Source organism: Amphibalanus amphitrite, unplaced genomic scaffold, assembly GCF_019059575.1.
Source record: "Amphibalanus amphitrite isolate SeventyFive unplaced genomic scaffold, NRLGWU_Aamphi_draft 000164F_arrow, whole genome shotgun sequence".
In the NCBI taxonomy this organism is placed as follows: Eukaryota; Metazoa; Arthropoda; class Thecostraca; order Balanomorpha; family Balanidae; genus Amphibalanus; species Amphibalanus amphitrite.
In genome coordinates, this window is record NW_024881659.1 from 632,691 (window position 1) to 654,953 (window position 22,263).

General features: G+C 53.3%; 4 protein-coding genes across 6 annotated transcripts in view; 3 read left to right on the top strand and 1 right to left on the bottom strand.

Moving 5' to 3' along the window:
• Positions 1–10,017, top strand: part of LOC122383461 — a 34,711-nt gene extending 24,694 nt beyond the window's left edge. For all 3 annotated transcript variants that reach the window (XM_043369922.1, XM_043369920.1, XM_043369921.1), the window contains 5 exons: positions 7,366–7,587; positions 8,003–8,152; positions 8,322–8,399; positions 8,831–8,976; positions 9,452–10,017. In XM_043369922.1, coding sequence (XP_043225857.1) covers positions 7,366–7,587; positions 8,003–8,152; positions 8,322–8,399; positions 8,831–8,976; positions 9,452–9,743 — 888 coding nt within the window. In that variant the 3' untranslated portion in view covers positions 9,744–10,017. The remainder of the gene's footprint in view (positions 1–7,365; positions 7,588–8,002; positions 8,153–8,321; positions 8,400–8,830; positions 8,977–9,451) is intronic.
• A 756-nt stretch (positions 10,018–10,773) lies between these two features.
• Positions 10,774–17,269, bottom strand: LOC122383462 (putative GPI-anchor transamidase). Its single transcript, XM_043369923.1, has 8 exons — positions 17,045–17,269; positions 15,207–15,346; positions 14,842–14,977; positions 14,092–14,300; positions 13,738–13,855; positions 13,299–13,409; positions 12,886–13,070; positions 10,774–11,723 (listed from the first exon to the last, which is right to left on the bottom strand). The coding sequence occupies exons 1-8, from the start codon at positions 17,105–17,107 to the stop codon at positions 11,654–11,656; spliced, it is 1,032 nt and encodes a 343-aa protein (XP_043225858.1). The 5' UTR covers positions 17,108–17,269; the 3' UTR covers positions 10,774–11,653.
• A 306-nt stretch (positions 17,270–17,575) lies between these two features.
• On the top strand, positions 17,576–20,967 carry LOC122383488. The gene is made up of 3 exons (XM_043369990.1): positions 17,576–17,808; positions 19,400–19,606; positions 20,820–20,967. The coding sequence occupies exons 1-3, from the start codon at positions 17,738–17,740 to the stop codon at positions 20,965–20,967; spliced, it is 426 nt and encodes a 141-aa protein (XP_043225925.1). The 5' UTR covers positions 17,576–17,737.
• Positions 20,968–21,793: 826 nt separating this feature from the next.
• Positions 21,794–22,263, top strand: part of LOC122383463 (mitogen-activated protein kinase kinase kinase 4-like) — a 29,482-nt gene continuing 29,012 nt past the window's right edge. Inside the window, exon 1 of the mRNA XM_043369924.1 lies at positions 21,794–21,828. The gene's annotated coding sequence lies outside the window, so the exon portion shown is untranslated. The remainder of the gene's footprint in view (positions 21,829–22,263) is intronic.

Genomic DNA, 22,263 nt, shown 5'->3' on the forward strand with positions numbered 1-22,263 from the left:
CTCGTCTCGGGCCGTTGCTCGTAGGCGCCTGTTTGCTCAGCGCCCCCCCCCCCCACCTCAGCGCTCTTGTACCGCGTTCGCTCGCCGCGGACAAGCGCAGCCTCGTGTTGTGTTGGTTAGAGTGCGGGTAACCACCGACAATTCGGGCCAAATCGCACGGTGACCAGCTTGATTCCAGGAATCGGCGGACTTGTATGCATCGTTGTGAGGTATCCGTCCCTACCAGGAATAATTTTGTCTACCTGAATGTTAGGAGACAATAAGATAAACAAGACCCCTCCCGACACATGCTTTGTGAGACAGTCACAAGCTACCTAGGTGGCGCATCCTATCCACCACTGCACATCTGTTGCATCTGTATTTCAGTTATATTCTATTATCATTTACATTAACAGCGCTTCTCGCCGGATCACTTCAAAGACGACGGTTCTCACTTGACTTTGCCCCATAACTGTGCCAAACTGACTAGGCGTCCCTCCCATCTCACGTCGGTCCAACAACTCCACTTACGCTGTCGATTGTCGAACACGCCTCAACAATGTCCCACCGCTGCTGTCATGCCTCTCCGGACAACCCGTGCCGTGCCCGACACGGGCGTCTTACCCGTTGCCTATACTACTGTCATGTCCTGCCGACAGCCCTCAGCCCTGAGCCCAGCGCAGCGGTATACGCACGCCGCGGCTAACAGCCGCACCGTAACTTTTCGCAATTACCGTACGACCGTCACGTATGTACTGACACCATGCCCTGCGCTGTCACTGACCGCCCCGCCCGTTCGTCATGTCGTTCCCGCCGCCGCCTAACCCGCTGTCGGAGGCCGCGCCGTCCCTCGGGCTCGGACTGCGGCCAGCCACCGCCGGCGATCGCCAACCGCGCGCTTGTTTGCTAGGCGCCCACTCTCCTCCCTGCCCGCACTTGTATGGGCGACGCCGTTATCCGCCGGCCTCCCACCCGCTCTTGGCAGCCCTCGCGGCTCAGTGGTTTGCCCGGGCGGCATGTGCGCCGTGTGTCTCTGGGATCCCAGTGACCAGGCTCAGTCCCAGAGAGCTATGGAAGTTTGTACAGCGATACCGGGCGCGAAATCCAGCGCTGCGCCCCTGCTACGCCCCGTTTCCACTCACTTTCTACCCAGCGTGGCCGGTTGGTGACGCATTAAACGTTTGCTAATGCTATCCCGTGACCTCACAGCGGCCGTCACCGAGCTCGTTTATTCCACCCCAAAAGTCCCGGGGTACTTATGATCCCCCCGCGCCCGCCTGGCATACCTCATGCCGCCCCTTGCCGGCATCGTGCCCATACATTTGGGCAAATTTTGGCGTCTTTCAGCTAGGGAGAGCTGGAACACACGCAATAGGAGCTGGCGGAGGTCGAGGCCGCACTACGCCAAATCCTCCCGGATACCGAGGTAAGAGACGGGTAGGTCCGGCCCCTCAGTTCAGGCTCATCACACCACGCAGGCACCGGCGACGCCAACGTTAATGGTCTTTTCACGTCAGTTCCGTGCAAAATACATTAACGCTTGGCGTTAGAGGTGCAACCGGCCCCCCGCTTCCTGGAGGTGCCCGGCATATGAGGGAGCCGGCCACAGAGGGTGCGGGCGCCAATAGGAGGCTAGATAAGCGCCAGCGGTCGGGTAAGCAAATACGGCCCGCCCGGCCTGGCGAGGACACTGCGCCGGCCGCCGGGCGCCTCCAGTGCGTGAGTGGCACGTCAGACGGCGGCCGCTCTTGTTTTTCGTTTTTTTTTTCTTTCTTATTTTCCTTTGTCTCCTTCCGTCAACTCCGGCGTCTTTCAGCTAGGGAGAGCTGGAACACACGCAATAGGAGCTGGCGGAGGTCGAGGCCGCACTACGCCAAATCCTCCCGGATACCGAGGTAAGAGACGGGTAGGTCCGGCCCCTCAGTTCAGGCTCATCACACCACGCAGGCACCGGCGACGCCAACGTTAACGGAAATTTCTGAGTATGAGCGGCCGGCCGGCCGGCCGGCCGTGGTCACGCTTTTGCGAGGCTTATATCTCAGCAACCACTTGACCGATTTACACGCGGTAATTTTTGTAGGGTAGCTTCATTCCTTCTTCCAAGTATTGGACTATTCCCGATGCATGTGGGTGACCCCTTATGCACGTGCCACGTGCAAAACGAAGAGGTGTCACTTTTGTAATTGTTGCAATATCTCGGTAACTACTTGGCCGATTGCGCTGAAAGTTGGCATGTAGGTAGGCACCAACTAGGCAATACATATCCATGTGCCAGAGTTGGGGTGCTGCTGCACGTGCGCACGTGCAGGGGTCGATTCCAGATCTCGAGAACGGCTGGACCGATGGCGCTCAAATTTGGTACATGGTTAGGGACCGGTTAGTAGGGTGCCGTGCAAAAGTCAGTTGGGACCCATTTTGCACGTGCGCACGTGCAGGGTTCCGCTTCCAGATCTCGAGAACGGCTGGGCCGATTGTGCTCAAATTTGGCACATCGCTAGAGGCCGGTTAGTAGGGTGCCGTGCACAAGTCAGCTGGAGGTAACCCCTCGAAATTTCGCACGTGCAAGGCTCACCCTCTCGCTCGCTCCGTTAGTCGCCCCAAAAGGCGTTATACTGGTGCTAGTTGTTTGTGTGTCGTTGCAGTCTCGAACGAAAATTGGTGTTACTTGCCTGTGCGTGGCTGCAGTCTACTAAACAAAATGGGGCGCTAGCTATTTGTGCATTGCTGCAGTCTCCACTGAACGAAAATTGGTGCTAGTTACTTGTGCGTCGCTGCAGTTACTAAACAGGCTATGTTAGTTACTTGTGCGTCCCTGCAGTCTCCACTGAACAAAAGGTGGTGTTAGTTACTTGCGAGTCGCTGCAGTCTCCACTGACCAACATGTTGTGTTAGTCACTTGTGCGTCGCTGCAGTCTTTACTGAACAAAAAATGGTATTGGAGTAATATGTACCTGTGCGGGCGTTGTAGTCTCTAAAGGACGAAAGGTGGTGTTGGTTGCTTGCGCCTCGCTGCAGTCTCTGAGAAATGAGAGACGCTGGTCGTTTGTGTACCATTGCTGTGTCTTGTGGACGAGAGCAGTCGTGTTCGTTTGCAATGGTAGTCAACGTTACGGGAGTGTTGTTTTTGCACTAGTTTTTCGGCTGTTCTTTGGAGAATCGTATGCATCCAACCGAGTCGGGAACTCTCCGGAGATCGTTCAGGACTAATGAAGTCACTGTTTCGGCACGGTTCCCCCGTCTATACCGATGGTTGTGTTATCTGAAAGTGGTTATATAGCGAACATCCAGTCCGGATGAGCCGTGGGAACTTCACAGGACAGGCGGATCTTGGTGAGGGTCCGACCTTGGGCCCTGCAGAAGAGAGTGATGACACGGCACCCACAGGAGAAGCCACTGAGCCGTGCAGCGCGTGAGACTGCACCAAACGCAGAAATAATGTCCCAACCGTCAGAACGGTCAGAGCTGTCAGCAGGCAATTGATGGGCCCAGATAAAATGCCAGTCACGATGTTACCAGTTTCAAGGTTTCAGGATCTCCAAGCGAAAAACTTGGCGACGGTAAGAAATAGGGACCACAGTATCATGCTCTCTGTTAGGATAAATGTCAAATGAAGCTGCAATGTTCGCTCAGTTTCAGGAGGAATTTTGACTTGTGCTTTTTGTATATAGAACGGCGCTGATATGGGCATTGCATCACTTCGAAATCATCGACAAAAATATGAATGACGATATGTGAACGTTCTGTCCCGAGCGGGTGTCTGTCATTTGTATAAATATTTTTTTGGCTGGAGTCGAACCCAAGGCCATACATAGGGTTGAAGCTTCCTGTGACCCGATTCGAACCTGTCTGTCTGTGCCCACCCTGTCTATGGATGCGCTGATCATGTTGGTGACAGTGCCAAGCCATCCTGTTTGTGACTCCCGCGCACCCTCATCTTATATGCATATCTCTGTCCTGTTCTGTTTATAGTAAGCTCGTTCTTGCGTGTAAATGTTCCGTTCCTGGCTTCAATCGTTTCGTTCCATTCTGAAACCGTCCCTGTCAGTGTATGTGTCCGTCCCCGTCTGTAACCGCTCCAGTCTCACCTGTGACAGCCCAGCCCGCCCCTGTCTGTGTCTGTGTCCGTCTGCTACCGCTCCGGTTTCACCTGTGACAGCCCAGCCCGCCCCTGTCTGTGTCTGTGCCCGTCTGTTACCGCTCCGGTCTCACCTGTGACAGCCCGCCCCTGTCTGTGTCTGTGTCCGTCTATTACCGCTCCGGTCTCACCTGTGACAGTCCGCCCCTGTCTGTGTCTGTGTCCGTCTGCTACCGCTCCGGTCTCACCTGTGACAGCCCGCCCCTGTCTGTGTCTGTGTCCGTCTGTTACCGCTCCGGTCTCCGGTCTCACCTGTGACAGCCCGCCCCTGTCTGTGTCTGTGTCCGTCTGTTACCGCTCGGGTCTCACCTGTGACAGCCCGCCCCTGTCTGTGTCTGTGTCCGTCTGTTACCGCTCGGGTCTTACCTGTGACAGCCCGCCCCTGTCTGTGTCTGTGTCCGTCTGTTACCGCTCCGGTCTCACCTGTGACAGCCCGTCCCTGTCTGTGTCTGTGTCCGTTTGTTACCGCTCCGGTCTCACCTGTGACAGCCCGCCCCCCGTCTGTGTCTGTGTCCGTCTGTTACCGCTCCGGTCTCACCTGTGACAGCCCGTCCCTGTCTGTGTCTGTGTCCGTCTGTTACCGCTCCGGTCTCACCTGTGACAGCCCGCCTCTGTCTGTGTCTGTGTCCGTCTGTTACCGCTCCGGTCTCACCTGTGACAGCCCGCCCCTGTCTGTGTCTGTGTCCGTCTGTTACCGCTCCGGTCTCACCTGTGACAGCCCGCCCCTGTCTGTGTCTGTGTCCGTCTGCTACCGCTCCGGTCTCACCTGTGACAGCCCGCCCCTGTCTGTGTCTGTGTCCGTCTGTTACCACTCCGGTCTCACCTGTGACAGCCCGCCCCTGTCTGTGTCTGTGTCCGTCTGTTACCGCTCCGGTCTCACCTGTGACAGCCCGCCCCTGTCTGTGTCTGTGTCCGTCTGTTACCGCTCCGGTCTCACCTGTGACAGCCCGCCCCTGTCTGTGTCTGTGTCCGTCTGTTACCGCTCCGGTCTCACCTGTGACAGCCCGCCCCTGTCTGTGTCTGTGTCCGTCTGTTACCGCTCCGGTCTCACCTGTGACAGCCCGCCCCTGTCTGTGTCTGTGTCCGTCTGTTACCGCTCCAGTCTCACCTGTGACAGCCCGCCCCCTGTCTGTGTCTGTGTCCGTCTGCTACCGCTCCGGTCTCACCTGTGACAGCCCGCCCCTGTCTGTGTCTGTGTCCGTCTGTTACCACTCCGGTCTCACCTGTGACAGCCCGCCCCTGTCTGTGTCTGTGTCCGTCTGTTACCGCTCCGGTCTCACCTGTGACAGCCCGCCCCTGTCTGTGTCTGTGTCCGTCTGTTACCGCTCCGGTCTCACCTGTGACAGCCCGCCCCTGTCTGTGTCTGTGTCCGTCTGCTACCGCTCCGGTCTCACCTGTGACAGCCCGCCCCTGTCTGTGTCTGTGTCCGTCTGTTACCACTCCGGTCTCACCTGTGACAGCCCGCCCCCGTCTGTGTCTGTGTCCGTCTGTTACCGCTCCGGCCTCACCTGTGACAGCCCGTCCCTGTCTGTGTCTGTGTCCGTCTGTTACCGCTCCGGTCTCACCTGTGACAGCCCGCCCCTGTCTGTGTCTGTGTCCGTCTGTTACCGCTCCGGTCTCACCTGTGACAGCCCGCCCCTGTCTGTGTCTGTGTCCGTCTGTTACCGCTCCGGTCTCACCTGTGACAGCCCGCCCCTGTCTGTGTCTGTGTCCGTCTGTTACCGCTCCGGTCTCACCTGTGACAGCCCGCCCCTGTCTGTGTCTGTGCCCGTCTGTTACCGCTCCGGTCTCACCTGTGACAGCCCGTCCCTGTCTGTGTCTGTGTCCGTCTGTTACCGCTCCGGTCTCGCCTGTGACAGCCCGCCCCTGTCTGTGTCTGTGTCCGTCTGTTACCGCTCCGGTCTCGCCTGTGACAGCCCGTCCCTGTCTGTGTCTGTGTCCGTCTGTTACCACTCCGGTCTCACCTGTGACAGTCCGCCCCCTGTCTGTGCCCGTCTGTTACCGCTCCGGTCTCACCTGTGACAGCCCGTCCCTGTCTGTGTCTGTGTCCGTCTGTTACCGCTCCGGTCTCACCTGTGACAGTCCGCCCCCTGTCTGTGCCCGTCTGTTACCGCTCCGGTCTCACCTGTGACAGCCCGCCCCTGTCTGTGTCTGTGTCCGTCTGTTACCGCTCCGGTCTCGCCTGTGACAGCCCGTCCCTGTCTGTGTCTGTGTCCGTCTGTTACCGCTCCGGTCTCACCTGTGGCTGTGACAGCCCGCCCCCGTCTGTGTCCGTCTGTTACCGCTCCGGTCTCACCTGTGACAGCCCGCCCCTGTCTGTGTCTGTGTCCGTCTGTTACCGCTCCGGTCTCACCTGTGACAGCCCGTCCCTGTCTGTGTCTGTGTCCGTCTGTTACCGCTCCGGTCTCACCTGTGACAGCCCGCCCCCGTCTGTGTCTGTGTCCGTCTGTTACCGCTCCGGTCTCACCTGTGGCTGTGACAGCCCGCCCCCGTCTGTGTCCGTCTGTTACCGCTCCGGTCTCACCTGTGACAGCCCGCCCCTGTCTGTGTCTGTGTCCGTCTGTTACCGCTCCGGTCTCACCTGTGACAGCCCGTCCCTGTCTGTGTCTGTGTCCGTCTGTTACCGCTCCGGTCTCACCTGTGACAGCCCGCCCCCGTCTGTGTCTGTGTCCGTCTGTTACCACTCCGGTCTCGCCTGTGACAGCCCGCCCCTGTCTGTGTCTGTGTCCGTCTGTTACCGCTCCGGTCTCACCTGTGGCTGTGACAGCCCGCCCCTGTATGTGTCTGTGTCCGTCTGTTACCGCTCCGGTCTCACCTGTGACAGCCCGCCCCTGTCTGTGTCTGTGTCCGTCTGTTACCGCTCCGGTCTCACCTGTGACAGCCCGCCCCTGTATGTGTCTGTGTCCGTCTGTTACCGCTCCGGTCTCACCTGTGACAGCCCGTCCCTGTCTGTGTCTGTGTCCGTCTGTTACCGCTCCGGTCTCACCTGTGACAGCCCGCCCCTGTCTGTCTGTGTCCGTCTATTACCGCTCCGGTCTCACCTGTGACAGTCCGCCCCTGTCTGTGTCTGTGTCCGTCTGTTACCGCTCCGGTCTCACCTGTGACAGCCCGCCCCTGTCTGTGTCTGTGTCCGTCTGTTACCGCTCCGGTCTCACCTATGACAGCCCGTCCCTGTCTGTGTCTGTGTCAGTCTGTTACCGCTCCGGTCTCACCTGTGACAGCCCGTCCCCGTCTGTGTCCGTTCCGCGCAGCACGTCCTGCCGCCGGTGGTCAACAGCGACACGCTGTACCGGGACCAGGTACCGACCCGGTACCGGCCCGCCGACAAACCCCAGGTCGACGACCCGGCCGACTACGACGTCTACTTTGACCCGGGTCAGACGTACAGCGGCCCGGCCGTCGTCGAGCCCGTCGTCGTCGACACCAAGCCCAAGTACCAGCCCAAGCCGTTCGTGCCGCGTGAGCGCAAACAGGTGAGGAAGGAGCGACTCTGGAGGGACACGCGCTTCTGAGATTAGGTCAGGATCGTTGGCCGAAGGCGAGTTAGAGGATCGGAGGCAGTTAGTGCATGTGGACCTCATGAACATGTTCATTTTCTGGCCAAGAGCTCAGGTATAGAGCGACAGTGTGCGGTTTAGGTTGCCGTGTATCTGCTTACGCCCTCTTTGTAGTGCCTATCAGTGACTAAGTGCGTGAAGGGATGCTGGGCATGAGTGGGCAGCCACACCTTGATCCCCACTCCCTTTCACCTTCGTCCTCCTTCCCTCAGGTGCAGAAGCTGCAGGAGTGCTGTGGTTATCGTTAAGTGACCCATCCTTCCCTCTCTCTCCCCCGGGAGCAGAAGCTGAGTTCACCTGAAGTAACTCCTCCTCCCTCTCCGTCCCCCAGGTACAGAAGCTGCAGCCGGCCGGGCCGCTGCTCTACCCTGCCCCGGAGCAGAGCTACGCCGCCGAGTCGCGCTACGCGCCCGCCGAGCCGGTCCAGGATCTGAGCAAGGTCCCCGGCTACCCCGGAAAGGACTACCCCGTGTACGCCGCCGTAAGTGACCATGGGTTCGGGTGGCAGCGATGAATATGTATCTTTTTTTTTTCTCCGTGACAAATAAAGCTTGTGTCTGTCCTGATGTATAGCAGATAACCCGTATCTGTCACCAGAAATACTCATATTCGAGCCAAATGACTCCAATGTGTGTTTCCGTGTGCCGCAGGTGCCCGACACCAAGTTCACGTGCGAGTCGGTGCCGTACCGGCCCGGCCTGTACGCTGACGTCGAAGCCGGCTGTCAGGTCAGTGTCAGCTGTCAGATGTCAGGGTCAGCGGTCAGGTCAGTGTCAGATGCGAGGTCCGCTCTCCGGGTGCTCAGCTGCACAGCAGAGTGAAAGGCCTTACCCTCAGCCCAGCGGGTCGGATCGGGGCCAGCTATCAGTGCCTAGTCTCTCGGTGCACGTTTTCCATCTCCCAGCCAGTCTACCGATACACCAATCAGCCCGGCTATCGAACTGATCACGTTCGGTGAACGCTGGTCATGCGCGTCTCGCCTCAGCGCCCAGCCGAATCGATATGGGTTATGAGACGTATCATGGGCCTGCCACGCGCTAGCCGCTGGGCTGAGAGGGCTCCATTCCGTGGCCTTAACTACAAAGCTTGTCGGAGTAGCGGAGTAACTTGCTAAACCCTCTGACTACGGATGCTACTTGACCTAACCCGACTCCGACAGGCGTACCACATCTGCGAGGAGGACAACCGTCACGGCTACACGGGCGCCGACTTCCTCTGCACCAACGGCACCATCTTCAACCAGTACGAGCTGACGTGCGACTGGTGGTACAACGTCGACTGCGCCAGCGCCGCCAAGCAGTACGAGTAAGTCATAGGGACGGAGCCGCGGCCGTCGAACCGAGGGGCGCGGCGGCACAGTGCGGCAGGGTGGGCCGCGGCGGTGAAAACGATCCTATCGCGGTTGGTTCGGTTCGCTGGATGAACGAACAACGGCGGCTGCTGCGACTTTTTGTGGGAAGAGTGAGAGTTGAAGTAACTCATTGCTTTAGTTATGACACGGGACAGCATGACTACCGATGTTATCTTGAAGTACGATTTCCCGCCTGGAGAGGCTTTGTAGCTTAGATAAAAAGGCGGGAGACACCAATAAACCGGAAGTAATGAATAGCCTACGCTGTCATACTGCGACAAGTTGCGTCAGTATGAATTAGTTATTCCCTACTATGCTGTCAAGCCGTGCCATATGCACCCATGCAGTGCGGCGTGCGCCCAGGCCTGGGATGGCCACTGATTCTACGCAACCCCTCTCTCACACTATCCCCTTCTCTCCATTCCACAGCGTCAACCTGGACCCGTACAAGAACCCGTACCTGCCAACTCCTGAGGAGGAGGCCAAGAAGAAGGCCGAGCAGAAGTACGCCCCGCAGCCCCAGTACGCCCCCGAGCCCCAGTACGCCCCGCAGCGCTACGCCCCGGAGCCCCAGTACGCCCCTCAGCCCCAGCGGTACGCCCCGCAGCCCCAGCGGTATGCCCCGCAGCCCCAGCGGTATGCCCCGGAGCCCCAGTATGCCCAGCCGCAGTACACGTACGGCCCGGGCTTTGGTGCGAGGCGTGACTATCGTCGTCAGTAGTGAATGGGCGGTGACCAGCGACTGCTGTGCTCCGGAGAATGAGTTAAGAATGTTGGGAGAGTGAGGGAGGAGTGGTGGGTGGTCAGAGTGTCGACAGAGTTAGAGGGAGAGTGGCGAGAAAGGGAGAGTGCTGGGAGTGTGTTGGTGTGACTGGTGAGTGAATGTTATTTATATACTGGTGTGTGATCATCTTTGAGCCAATTCGTGATCGGTCGTTCGTGCCAACTCGAATGAATGGATAGATCGGTGTGGAATACACGCTGCTCCGAGTGGACCGGGTTCTGTTACCGAACCCCTGCGGGGTGCTGTGGGCACGTGCCCGTCCGACCGGCCAGGGAGATACCATCGCCGCCGGGCCGGGCGGTCCGTTAGGGACCATGGTCAGTACGGCCGGCCGACGCTGCCCCAGATTCTACCGACCTTGGTGACGTCACCGCCGGCCAGGGTCGGCAGGACAATTAACCCGGCGCACGGCCGCGCCCATGGCCCTGTGGTCGGCCCACTGGTATGTACCGCGCCCGGCGGCCGTACCGAGCCCGACCGAATACATAGACACGTATACAAAGGGCACACAGAGCCCGGTCAATGGACACATGTAGACCACAGGCCCCGGCCAATACACTTACCGGCGGTACTTGACACAGAAAACGTCGGCGAAAAAGTGCTAATTAATCAGCCAATCACTCAACATGCCTGAGATGAGCGAGTGAACGGCAAAGTTGTTCTCCATGTGATGGTTTACTGTGCAGCACGCAATGACCCAGTTCAAATCATGGAATCGAAAGGAACTCTGAAGCTGAATGATTCGATAAATTTAGTCAAGGAGGTACATAAATCCTGAATTCTACGTCTAATTAGTAGTGAGCCAGGCAATGTCTCCACTACTTCGGTAGCCAGGATTTAGGAAACTTCGGTTACTTGATCACCCAGCAGAAGTGGACGGTCGCAAAAAGTGAAGCCACGAAAAAATGGACACAACTACACCAAACCAAGGTTGATGTAGCACGGGTTTCAAATCAAAATTAAATACTTCAAGATTTACCATCAGCACCGAGCAAGTGCGATCTATTATTCCACATCGACTATGAAACCAGAGCATACGACAGACAGGACATACACGTAAGAAACGAAAAGCAATGTCGTGGATTACAGTGCGCGTCGGTGCTCGCCTATCAAGTCTTTCAGCAAAGACAGTGACTCGGACATAGTCATAATAAGAGCGGGAGTGGCGAAAATGCAATATGGCAATACATATGAAACTAAAGTAGGATTTACAACAATTATCTGACACGATCATTCATAATTGATTACGACTATTCGGACACAATTGGTTTGAAAACGCCTGGAAATTCACCCCAGGTAGTCTCCAACCCTCCGCTAGTGCCCAATCTGGGCAGCACCAAACAATCAGTGAGCACAAACCATTGATCGACTTTGAACGAACACGGTCGTATCACAGTAGCTGACACTTGGTCTGACTGTAACTCAGTGTGGATATGCAAAGCGAAGAAACAGCCCCGTCTTGGGGATGGGCGGTACCAATGATACTACACGGACGGGCGAGAGGGGTGTTACGCCGGGCCGGAACTGCAGTCCCCCGGTCCCAGTCCTCCGCTGGCCACCTCTGTCCCGGCCCTCCCGGAATGGTCCCTAGGCCACCGTAGCACGGGGACAAGGCGCCAACCATGACACGGAGCTCCATTACCGCTGGACTGTGGACACTCCAAGTCACCGTCAATGTCCTACCCTACCCTCACGGGTCCCCATCATGGGGTCTCAGAGCGGCTGGGTCACCTAGAATCCGGCGAAGTCTCAGGCTCCGGACCCTAAACTGGCGTTTACCTGTGCCACCCCGGCTCCAGTCTGGCCCGCTGTGGCCACCAGTCCCTACGCTGGGACCCACACAACACTCACGACATGACGGGAAACTGGGCCACGTATCGGTACGACCCGGCAGGTGCCGGAGCTGCCGTCTCCGCCCTGAAACGGAGCAGTGTGCAGCAGGTCAGAGCAGGTAGTGACGTATGGGCATGAGACGTCACATAACAACGTGTAAATATCTTCATCTCATCTTCATCTTCATCTTCGTGTTATCGGGGCAAGAGGCACGATGTCCTGTAGGGCCCGTTCTCGCCGATTTCCATAACTTCACTTAGTACTCAGTCTGTTACAGGAGTGGAGTACCAGATCGACTCCCAGTGTGCATCCAGCCTGTTCTTAAAGACGTTGACTGAGGGCGAATGTACAATTTCTGCTGGAAGCCCGTTCCAATCGTTAATACACCGCACAGAAAATGAATTCAGTCTGGCACGGCAGGTTGCACGAGGCTTCCGTAGTTTAAGCGTGTGACCCCGAGTTCGCCTTTCAGGATTCGTTGCCAGAAGCTCTGAAGGATCAGTATCAACGTGGCCGTGCAGCATCTTGTATGCGTGAATCATATCCATGCGTCTACGCCGATAGTACAGTGACGGGAGCTTCAGTCTCTTCAGCCTTTCAGGATATGGAAGGTGGCGGATGCTCACCACTAACCGGGTGGCTCTTCTTTGAACCCTTTCGACTGCCTTCTGATCAGCTCTATTGAACGGACCCCAAACAAGACTGCTGAACTCCAGGTGAGGCCGCACGAGAGATTTGAAAAGAAGAGGCAGGGTAAATTCATCTAAAAAGGCGAAGGACCGGCGGATGACCGCAAGAACTTGAGACGCTTTGAAGACCGCCGTAGACGCTTGCTGTCGAAACTTCAAGATTGAGTCGACCTGCACACCCAGGTCTCTCTCGACTGACGTGTTTGTCAGTCTGTCCGACCCCATTTGAAATGAGTGGTGGTCCTTGGCTGCACCAACATGAAGCACTTTGCACTTATTCTCGTTAAATGGCAGCTGCCAAGTTCTAGACCATATATAATATAAAACTTTCCAACACCTCCAGCTGTTACATAATACCAGACCATGGATAAAATTATATACATGCAATTATCTCACAATATTATGTCGTTAATGCTAATAAATACCCTGATTTCTACAATCTACCGGTAAATATGATGGATATTCTGGTCTGTTAGCTGCACTTCCCTACAGCACACATATCTCTCCCCGGAATCCCCCTCCCCCTTCCTCTCTGCGGCCACACTGCCGCCACTGACCGGGTTCCGACTGCTACCGGCGTCTCCGCGTCACCGTCTCCCAGGTCCACCAGCCGATCGGTACGCTCCACGTGACGAACGGAGCCGAAAAACTCCGTGACGCGCACATCGGCCGGGTTCCGCGGGAACAGGTCACTGCGGACGCCCACCGTAGAGACGCACTGGTGCCGCGGGCACACCCGCAGCTGGGGAAACGGGACGGTCAGATCACGTCAATCAGGCACACAAAAGGCAGTGGGGAAGCGCAGGACGGGAGGCAGTCATAACTCTGCAATGGGAAATGCGTAAGCATGCTAGGGTGTAATATCAAGAAATACCATCCAAAGATATTACGGCGTAATCAAAATATTCTAAACCGAACGTTTAATTAGTAGATTGTTCGTCCATTGAACTGTCCACAGTGATGCACTTACGAAGTCGGCCATGGACTTTTTGCTGTCCTTTCTCAGTTTTTCCATGAAGTCGAGGGCGTGGTAGGTGTATTTGTCAATGACGTATACACCCAGCGAGGAGTCCAGGTGGTGCTGTGACGGAGAGTGGGGGAACGGGCGTCAGTCTAGTCGCCACTGTTCAATACATACTGTGACTACAGTTACAAGACGCATCAGTCACGAGACGACAACGCCTGACCAATAACCCAGCTGGAGTCACCAACATGGAGAGTCATGGCACCGAACAGCAGCAGGGGAGCTTTTGAGGACACGTTTGTTATAAGTCCAGGGATCTAGTGTCATCGGGTGATCGCTACCATAGCTCCAATAAAGAGCAGAGACGTTTCCATCAGGTATGCGCTGGGCGTCAGGTTAGCGATCGTGGGAGAGAGGAAGGGGAGAGGGGTCTCCGCAGTCTCACCGAGAGCGAGTCCTCGCCGACCTGGCTGCTGGCCACCGCCAGGATATTGGGAGAGTAAAACTTCTCGTACATCGACGCCGCCTGACACGTGTCGATCATGAAAAATATGTTGTTGTACCTGAGGAGAAAAACTGCATAATGAGCTCCCCGCCACTCACTGGCTATCTTTTTGACCGACCCTTTATGACTCATCACAATAGTTGTAACCATGAATTTACAGCGACGTCAGTGACATCAATTGACCTACAGCGCTACCACGTCTGCCTCTGGCCTACCACTCCTCCCCCAGCTGACATGCGCTGCTGCCACCCCTCCCCCAGTTGACCTGCACTGATACCACATCTGCCCTCCGACCTGCGTTGCTGCCACATCTGCTCGAAGGCGTCGGCCAGCTCTGTGCTGGTGATCTCCTCGGCGTCCTGGAACTTGAGGAAGCCGTCGCCGCCGTGGCCCGTCATGTAGATGAGCACGTTGCTGCGGTCGTCGGTGAGCAGTCGCTTGGTGGGCGGCGTGGAGGGCTCCAGACGGCCAGTCAGCAGCCGCACCAGCCGCTCCACCGTCACCTGGGGATGGGGTCCGTGACGGTCTGATACTCAGTCTGTGACGGCCAGACGCACGATTCGTTACGGACAGTGTCACACGATTCGTGACGGCCAGTGACACACGGTCAGTGACGGCCCCGACCGGTCATGTATGGTTCAGGCAGTGCACCAACACACTATCGACCCAGTGAATGGCCAACATGCGCAGGGCAGGTTCTGAGTCTCGCCGCACACAAGGTATATTGACGACACTATCGAAAACCCCATAGTTCAGTTTATAATTTTAACGAGAGTGTGCGTGTTCAGGCATTTTCGATTGACAGATCCACGTCCCATCTCTTTTTGCGCGTTCGTTGTGCTCCGTGGCACAACAGTTGGCCGTGATTCAGCCTTTCGCGAGGCGCTCCGTACTTTCGTAACATCGCAGCCACCTGGACAGGCCCGTAATGTTCGACAAAACAGCAGAGAGGCAGTGAGCGAACCGTCGCCTCAGCCTCACCTCTCCCTGCAGGGGGCGAACCGCCACCTCGCCCGTCGCTCCGTGAAGCCGAGCGCCACCCACCTCGTCGCCGCGGTAGTCGACCTCGACGTCGCTGCCGTACACGTTGATGTGCTGGTTGGCGTTGTTGAAGACCGTGGCCGGCCGCGGGTTCCGCGGGTTGCAGGCCATGTCGTCGGCCAGCATCAGGATAATGTGACTGAGGCAGACAGACATGAATAATCAGTCAATGAAAGATGCATCAGCAACATACAAAATCCCCTGTCAAATCAACATACCATGGCCCAGGTTCACTGACAAAGCAGACATCACAAAGCTCACAGAACTGCTCACCATCTCATTGGCTAAAACTGAGCAGCACTGCTGAAATGGGTGTGACAAGTGTAACAGATCATCATGGACAACATTACAATATGACTGTCTGCTACCTGTCTGGGATTCCCAGTTTCTTGACACTTCTGTAGACAGACAGGACGTTGGCCACATGGCGGTAGTTGAACCAAAACCGGGAGGCATCCACCAGCACAGCCCAGTTGTTGGTGTGGTTTGTGAAAAACCCAGCTGGTATCTGAGAACAGAAATGTGTCAGACTATCAGACTCTCTCAATGCAATTGATTGAAGTCACCACAGCTACCACACTGAATAACAATTGGGTCAAGCTATCACTCTAATATAGGTTAAAATGTAGCTTTAAAAAAATAGTACAAACATATATTATATCATTAGTGAAGACAGTGTTAAGAAGGGGATGTTGGGTCCAGAATCCAATAGAAGCATCTACACTTTCCTAGCTTCTGAGCTAGGACATTTTCTATCAATAGACCTCTACTTCTCTACTGTGAGTGCAATGGGACACACAGGAGCCTTTATCATACACAGTTATTTGAGGCCCATTAAACTAAGAACTGCTTAAGTTGATCATACAGATAAATGGTTTACTTTGATGCAAAATAAAAGTAATTGACTATGGGGCCATGTGCAAGGCTTTAGTATGCACCTACCTATAGGTAGTGGGTATACCCACTAAGTAGGCACCCATATTAATTATAATAAAAAGGACCCACTTTTGCATCTGATTGCAAGAATAACAGAATTGACCGATTTCACATTTGTCATTGTAGGGGCTCAGTCATTTTCTTTTGAACTTTTCATTGCAATATTTGTGAGAAATGATAATGGGCTTTAATATCTATTTTATTCTTAAACTAGGTACATCTTTGGATAGTTTAGACCCATTCAGCTCCACCTTTTGTGCTATTTTTGCTGGTTCCAAAGATGTCACAAGTATGAAGCATCTAAATTTATAGAAAATACGGTATATGTCAAGTTTAGGTCCTAACTACAATTGTGGCGCTGTTGATACGAATATGAAACAGCAAAAATTTTAGGTTTTAGGTTAGGTTAGGTTGTAGGTTTGTAGGTTTTAGGTTGTAGGTAGGTAGGTTTGTAGGTTAGGTTAGGTTAGGGTAGGTTTGTAGGTTGTAGGTTGGTAGGTAGTAGGTAAGTAGGTAAGGTTAGGTCAGGTTTGATTATGTTTTTTTCTTTTATTTGCGAGACATATGAGTATCATTTTTGGATTCAGGATGTCAAAGGGTTTGTTCCCGTCGCTCCTCTAACCTCCTCCAAGCTCCTCTAACCTCCTCTCGTTTCAAAAAATTGTTCCCGTCGCTCCTCCAAGCTCCTCCAAGCTCATCTTGATTTCACATCTCACCACCACTATTTGCCTCCTCCCTCATCCCAAACGAAAGTTGGTTTTTTGGAGGAGGCTCTTGCGTAGACATATTTGGCGCACGTAATACAAATGTGAATTGTTTATAAATGAGATTTGAGGGAAGTGGAAATGGTTTTAGTGATTGATGACGATTGGATATCTTTAAATAGTAATGTTTGATATCAATCTAAGGTTATTTTATTAGAAAGCGATTATTATCTCTTGATTTATGTTTGCGCGCCATAAATCGCCGACCGTTACAGCCCGCAAACAGCTGATTTCCTCGCTAAAATGTTCCCGTGGCTCCTCTGAAACGGCTCTCCTCCAAGCTCATCCAACCTCATCCGAGATTTTTTGGGAGGAGCGACGGGAACAGACCCAAATAATGTAAAAATATGGAAAATTTATCAATGAAATCTTCTTAGGACTTAAACTTGACATTTACCGAAAATACATCAATATGTGTAGGCATACCAAAGTCAATAATGTCATAATATTAATTATTTCTCCCACTATTACAAAAATATTTCAATTTCAATTTGTCATTAACTTACTTCACTACAATCAGCATGATTCAGAAGCAATATAATGCACAGAGGAAATACAAATAGTTTCATGACTTGGGCTTGAAACGAGGAACATCAAATGAAAAGTCTTTCTATATTTGAAGGTTCCTAGTGACTTTGGTGACTGTCACGCTTTGCATAAAATTTCTATGTAATTAAGTACGCCCTTATCGGGGTGTTTTGTGCACTCGCGACTCAGGCTGCCTTATATTTATTTTGAAGCAGCTGCGTCAGAAATGAAACAATAGCTATAACCACTATAACACTGCAAAATCTTGAAGACAACTGCCGTCAGGAATGTAAAAGGCGATTATTTATTAAGCTTTTATTTATCTTTTAAAACGATAGATTATGATATATAAATATTCCCTGAAATATATTCAATGTTTTATTAATAAAATGACAACTTTCAGGGAAGAACAGTGAAAATTGAGTTGCAAACTAGCAACTTTTTACGTCATTTGGTCTTTTCATTCACGCTGTCAACAAAAACACTGCCAGAAGAGCAAATTCACTCGCAGGGTCACCGCAGGTCATCGCATTGCAATAGATTTTTGCTAAGGGATTTTGCAACGTTCTGCACTGCATTGCTTTGTACATAACGAGGCTGAGGCTGAATGGGGGAAAGCCGGGGATGGCCTGGGAAAATTGTAGCACTTGATCAGACCTGACTGTCTGAAAATGTCTGAAAATCTTAGGAAGACATTTGGCTTGGATTTCGATTTTGAAAAGTTTGTTGGGGACGATGACAGGTAAGCCTATTTCTTTTGATGAAAAAAGTGGCCTTCACTATGGAGCCCTTATTAAAAATCACAGCTGCAATTGCTCTTTTATATGGTGCCAGTGGTAACAGCTTCAATTCATTTTGTATTGATTCATTTTTATAAATTTATTATTTTTCGTGCTACTCTTTTGTGCTACTACTGGGACGCTCTGTGGTCCGCTGCGTAGAAGATGTAGGTAGGTATTCCATGGAAAGATTGGTAGGTAATTATCTATCTCCAATCAGAAAGGCTTACGTGTTATGTGTATTCAATGAAGTCACATGGTTGTCTTCCAGTAACTAGTGCAATGCAATGACATTAAAAGCAAATGTGAAAAAAATGTTTTTCAAAGATGGTGTTGCTATGATTAGAGTGAAATCCCTCTTTTGCACCCTATGCTCAAAAAAGGAGGAAATCACCATGATAGAAAATTACAAAGGAAAGATTTAAGGTGCTGTGAGCTATCAGTTCCTTCTTAAGGGTGTTTGGCTCTAGCATGACAGAACTAGTGGCTGATTTATGGTGGCTTTAATGTCTTTCAACCCCTTCAAACCAAACTTTTGGACATCATAAACATCCTTCTGTAACATGCCTATATATCCCTTGACCTTAGAAGGGAGTTAACTGTCACAAGCCATGCTCCCCATATTCCCCTTCCATGTTACTAAGAATCCAACTTAATGATTGTGTGATTAGATTATGAATATTTGGAAATAATAAATGTTCTAGGTAGTTGAGGCCCAGTTTATGAGCTAGCAGGGGTCTAAGCAGTGCTCAGATGACAAATGGTGCTAAGGTTATAAAGGAATGTTTTATTTTAAGACATTTGGGTCCAGACTGATCTAATCCCCTGACTGTTGACCCTGAGCTTTGTGAGTGGGTAGTGATCATTGTCTGAATGTTTGTTATGGGCTCAATGCAGTACCTAGCATGTATCCATTGGCCCAAGCACCTGCTCCCTACCACCTGCAGAAGCTATCCCTGTCCATCAACCTGCCCTGACCTGTCCTGACCCTATCATGTCCCTACAGTCCACTGAGCTCATCTGCTCTGTCCACCAACCTGTCCTGATATCTGACCCTCCCTGCTCTGCTGAGGTCTGACCTCCCCTGCCCATTCTGACCCTCCTCTGTCCCCTCTGACCCTGTCCTGTCCTTCTGGACCTTCCTGTCCCCTCTGACCCCCTTCTCTCCCCTCTGTCCCTCTAGCCCTCTGTCTTTTCTGACCCTCCAATCTCTTCTGACTTTCCTGTTTCCTCTGACCCTCCCCTGTTCCTTCTGACTCTCATCTCCCCTCTAACCCTTCCTCTCGCCCTCTAGCCTTTCAATCCCCTGTCTTTTATGACCCTCCTGGCCTTCTGACCCTGCCATCTCCCTTCCGATCCCCTCCTGTCCTTATGACCCTTCATTTACAATCTGCCGCTGCGCCTCTGAGTTCTGACCCTCCCCTATCTCTTTGAATTGAACACTCCCTGTCTTTTTGACCCTCCCCTGTCCATCTGACACTCCCTTTCCCTACAGCCCACTGTGAAATACCTGCCCTGCTCAGCAGTTGGCTGACCCTCCCCTGTTACCCCCAGCGAGGGCGCAGATGGCGGAGAGGAGGACCCGACCGCTGGACCAGATGCCACCTCCCCGGTGCCAGTACCCGGGCAGAGCTCTCCGGAGGACGAGGACCGGTTCGACTCCATGGGAATCTCGGCTGATCACGTGCTCGCCGAGTACATGGAAATGGCCAAAACGCCGCCGCGCGCCACGCGACGGCAGAAGGAGAAAAAAGCGTACAGGTCAGTACGACGCTGCGCATTCCTAGACGCAGACCAGGTACCCTTCATTCTTAAGCTCATCGACTTTTTTGAAAGGGTGCACTTTGGCTGTTGTTTTTAAGACACCTTTCATTGATTAACAACTGGAGGAAGACAATCTGGCTGTCGGCTGAAATATAAAACTGCCTATATGAAGTAACTTTTCATTTATTTCGATTCTTATTAACGTTTTTGCGCGCTTCCCCGCTTACAGCAGCGCTTGTAGCTTTGATTCCGGATGCTTGTCTTATCACATTGATTTGCGTCGATCAGTCTTAAGTGACTAACCGGCGCCCGGAAATGCCGATAGCAATCCTATCGAGTGACGAGTGGTGTCAGTGTGCTGACATCTATCGCAATACACACTTCAAGGTTCACAAACATGTCAAAAGGTGTAGGTACGGCGGACGGCCCGTTTACGTAAAGTCAGATGTGAGTTTGGTTGGTGAGTTTACTTGCTGAGATCTTGGTGGTCATACGTCTGCTAAAAGTTACCGTTTTGTTTTCCCTGGTCATTGTGCGCGATTTACCGACATTTAGCCAGCGAGCCTCTCGTCAATGATGTATATTTTCCTCTCTCCATCGAGTTCGTCGAATCCATCGTAGTCCCACCGGACAGCGCATTTCAAACGAAACGTTGCTGATAGGTTCAGACATAGACTAGGTACTCCATATCATAAATTACCCGGCACAGTCATGAATGATGGCCATAATACATTGTGCCGAGTTTTAGCGGGCTCCGGCGGTCTCCTTCCGGTCTTTCCGACGAGTGCTCGGCGTCACCGCTGCAAGGCACAACGACTGGTCAGCGCAAGGGCGGAGCCTCCGCAACCAGTCTAGGCCTGTCACTGACTCAACATCCAATATCACGACATAGCCAGAGTGGGGAACGCAACGATAAGGTGTAAAAAGCGAAAAATTCCTCTGATCCGCTCGTTGCCTACTGTTTCTCCGCTCTTTTCTCCGCTCAGTGGTATCCTCTTTTCTCCGCTCCCAGTCTGTTTGTCGTCTACTAATGTATGTCCCTGTCACCGCCCACTGATGCATCTCGCTGGTCTGCCCGTCGCCCACGGAATGTGTATCTATCTCCCTGGTCCGTTGATCTCCCAGCAACATCTCTCGGCCGCCCGCTGATGTCCCTTTCCGGTCTGTTCGCCACTCGCTGATGTCTGTCTCTGGCCTGTGTTACCGCCAGGAACCAGGCACAGGCGGCCAGTAAGAACCTGAAGGCGAGTCTGAAGCGGCGCTCGTCGATGGACCGCTACCTCTCACTCCCGGTGTTCATGGAGGGCTCCGACGAGCCGCCGGCGGAGGACACGGTCGATTGGCACAGAGGCGAGTAGACGAGGGATAATGGGTGGCAGTTTTTAGACGAATGTGTAGTTCGGTGTTTTCGAAATGTGTTTGACTCATTCCCTTGATGTTATGTTCGCCAGACGTCGACGTGCGTTGCATGCTACCCTTCTTGTGCATGTTTCTTTTCACAAACCAGTGATTCTTTACTCGATAATTAGTATTTGTAATTCTCCAGTTGACCTGATAGAAACCACATTCAGCAATGCCCTTTGAAAACGGCTCCAGCCTTATTTGCTGCCCTCATTGGCCTGTTCATCCCCTCGTTCTGTACTTTGCTCAACACTGACATGTTCTCACCACATTTTCTCTCCTGCGCTTTCCGTGGTATAAGAAATTAACCGGCTGGCCGTGCAGCATAACCGATGAATGGCGCGCTGCTGAAAATGCTCTGGGAGCTGCATTTCTGTGATCGGTTCGCTGACTCTGGTCTAACGGTGGTCTGACGGTGGTCTTATGACGTTGGTCTAATGACGGTGGTCTAATGACGGTGGTCTAATTGTGGTCTGACGGGGGTCTGACGGTGATCTAACGGCGGTCTAACGGTGGTCGGACGATGGTTTGTTTGTGGTTCGACCGTGGTCTGACTGTGGTTTGTGTGACCGTGCTCTGTTTGACTGGTCTGGTGGTGGTCTGAACTCGTTCTGTGTTCTGACGACGCTGGTCTGAAGCACAGTCTGTCTGTTGTCGGAAGGTGGCCTGACTGTGGCCATGGTCTGACGGTGGTTTGTGTGACCGTGGTCTAACTATGGTCCGTGTGGTGGTCGGTGTGATGTGGGTCTGACTATGGTCTGTGTGCTCGCTGCTGGCAGACCGTCTGCCGTCTGCCGATATTTCCTCTGGCGGTGACGGTAAGCTGCGCGCCGCCAGCTTGGTTTGGGGTGGGTGGCCTGGGCGCGACTGAACGCTTCTCACAGCCACGGCTCGCCTGTTCTCAATCTTTGACGCTCGAAACTATTCTTTTTACACTAGTTCCGCATTGCGCTGCCGTGCTTTTTTGACCGCCATGTTCGTATCTTCATCCAAAAATGGTCGGGTACTCCTGTATTTCATTAAGTTCATTTTGGCTTGTTATTCGTTCCCACACACACATTTGCGAGTTTTTTTTTTCTAAGCGCCAGTGTGTAAGTCCATTTGTCTGCGCTTATTTTATGTTGACTGCTTTGGGCTGGCGTAGCTCTCTTATCAATAGTAAACGCATGCCACTGACCCTGCTGTTGCCGGGGCCCTGGCAGTTGGCACGCTCGCTGGCTGGTGCATGTGCGCGGATGTGGCTGCTGATATAC

Bases quoted from the DNA above. Each gene is read 5' to 3' on its own strand.
- LOC122383462 (XM_043369923.1), bottom strand. From the start codon at position 17,107: ATGAAACTATTTGTATTTCCTCTGTGCATTATATTGCTTCTGAATCAT. The intron at 15,347-17,044 runs GTAAGTTAATGA...TTCTGTTCTCAG, and splicing joins ATCATGCTGATTGTAGTGAA to ATACCAGCTGGGTTTTTCAC. The intron at 13,856-14,091 runs GTCGGAGGGCAG...TTTTCTCCTCAG, and splicing joins CAGATGTGGCAGCAACGCAG to GTACAACAACATATTTTTCA.
- LOC122383488 (XM_043369990.1), top strand. From the start codon at position 17,738: ATGTCTGAAAATCTTAGGAAGACATTTGGCTTGGATTTCGATTTTGAA. The intron at 17,809-19,399 runs GTAAGCCTATTT...TGTTACCCCCAG, and splicing joins TTTGTTGGGGACGATGACAG to CGAGGGCGCAGATGGCGGAG. The intron at 19,607-20,819 runs GTCAGTACGACG...TGTTACCGCCAG, and splicing joins AAGGAGAAAAAAGCGTACAG to GAACCAGGCACAGGCGGCCA.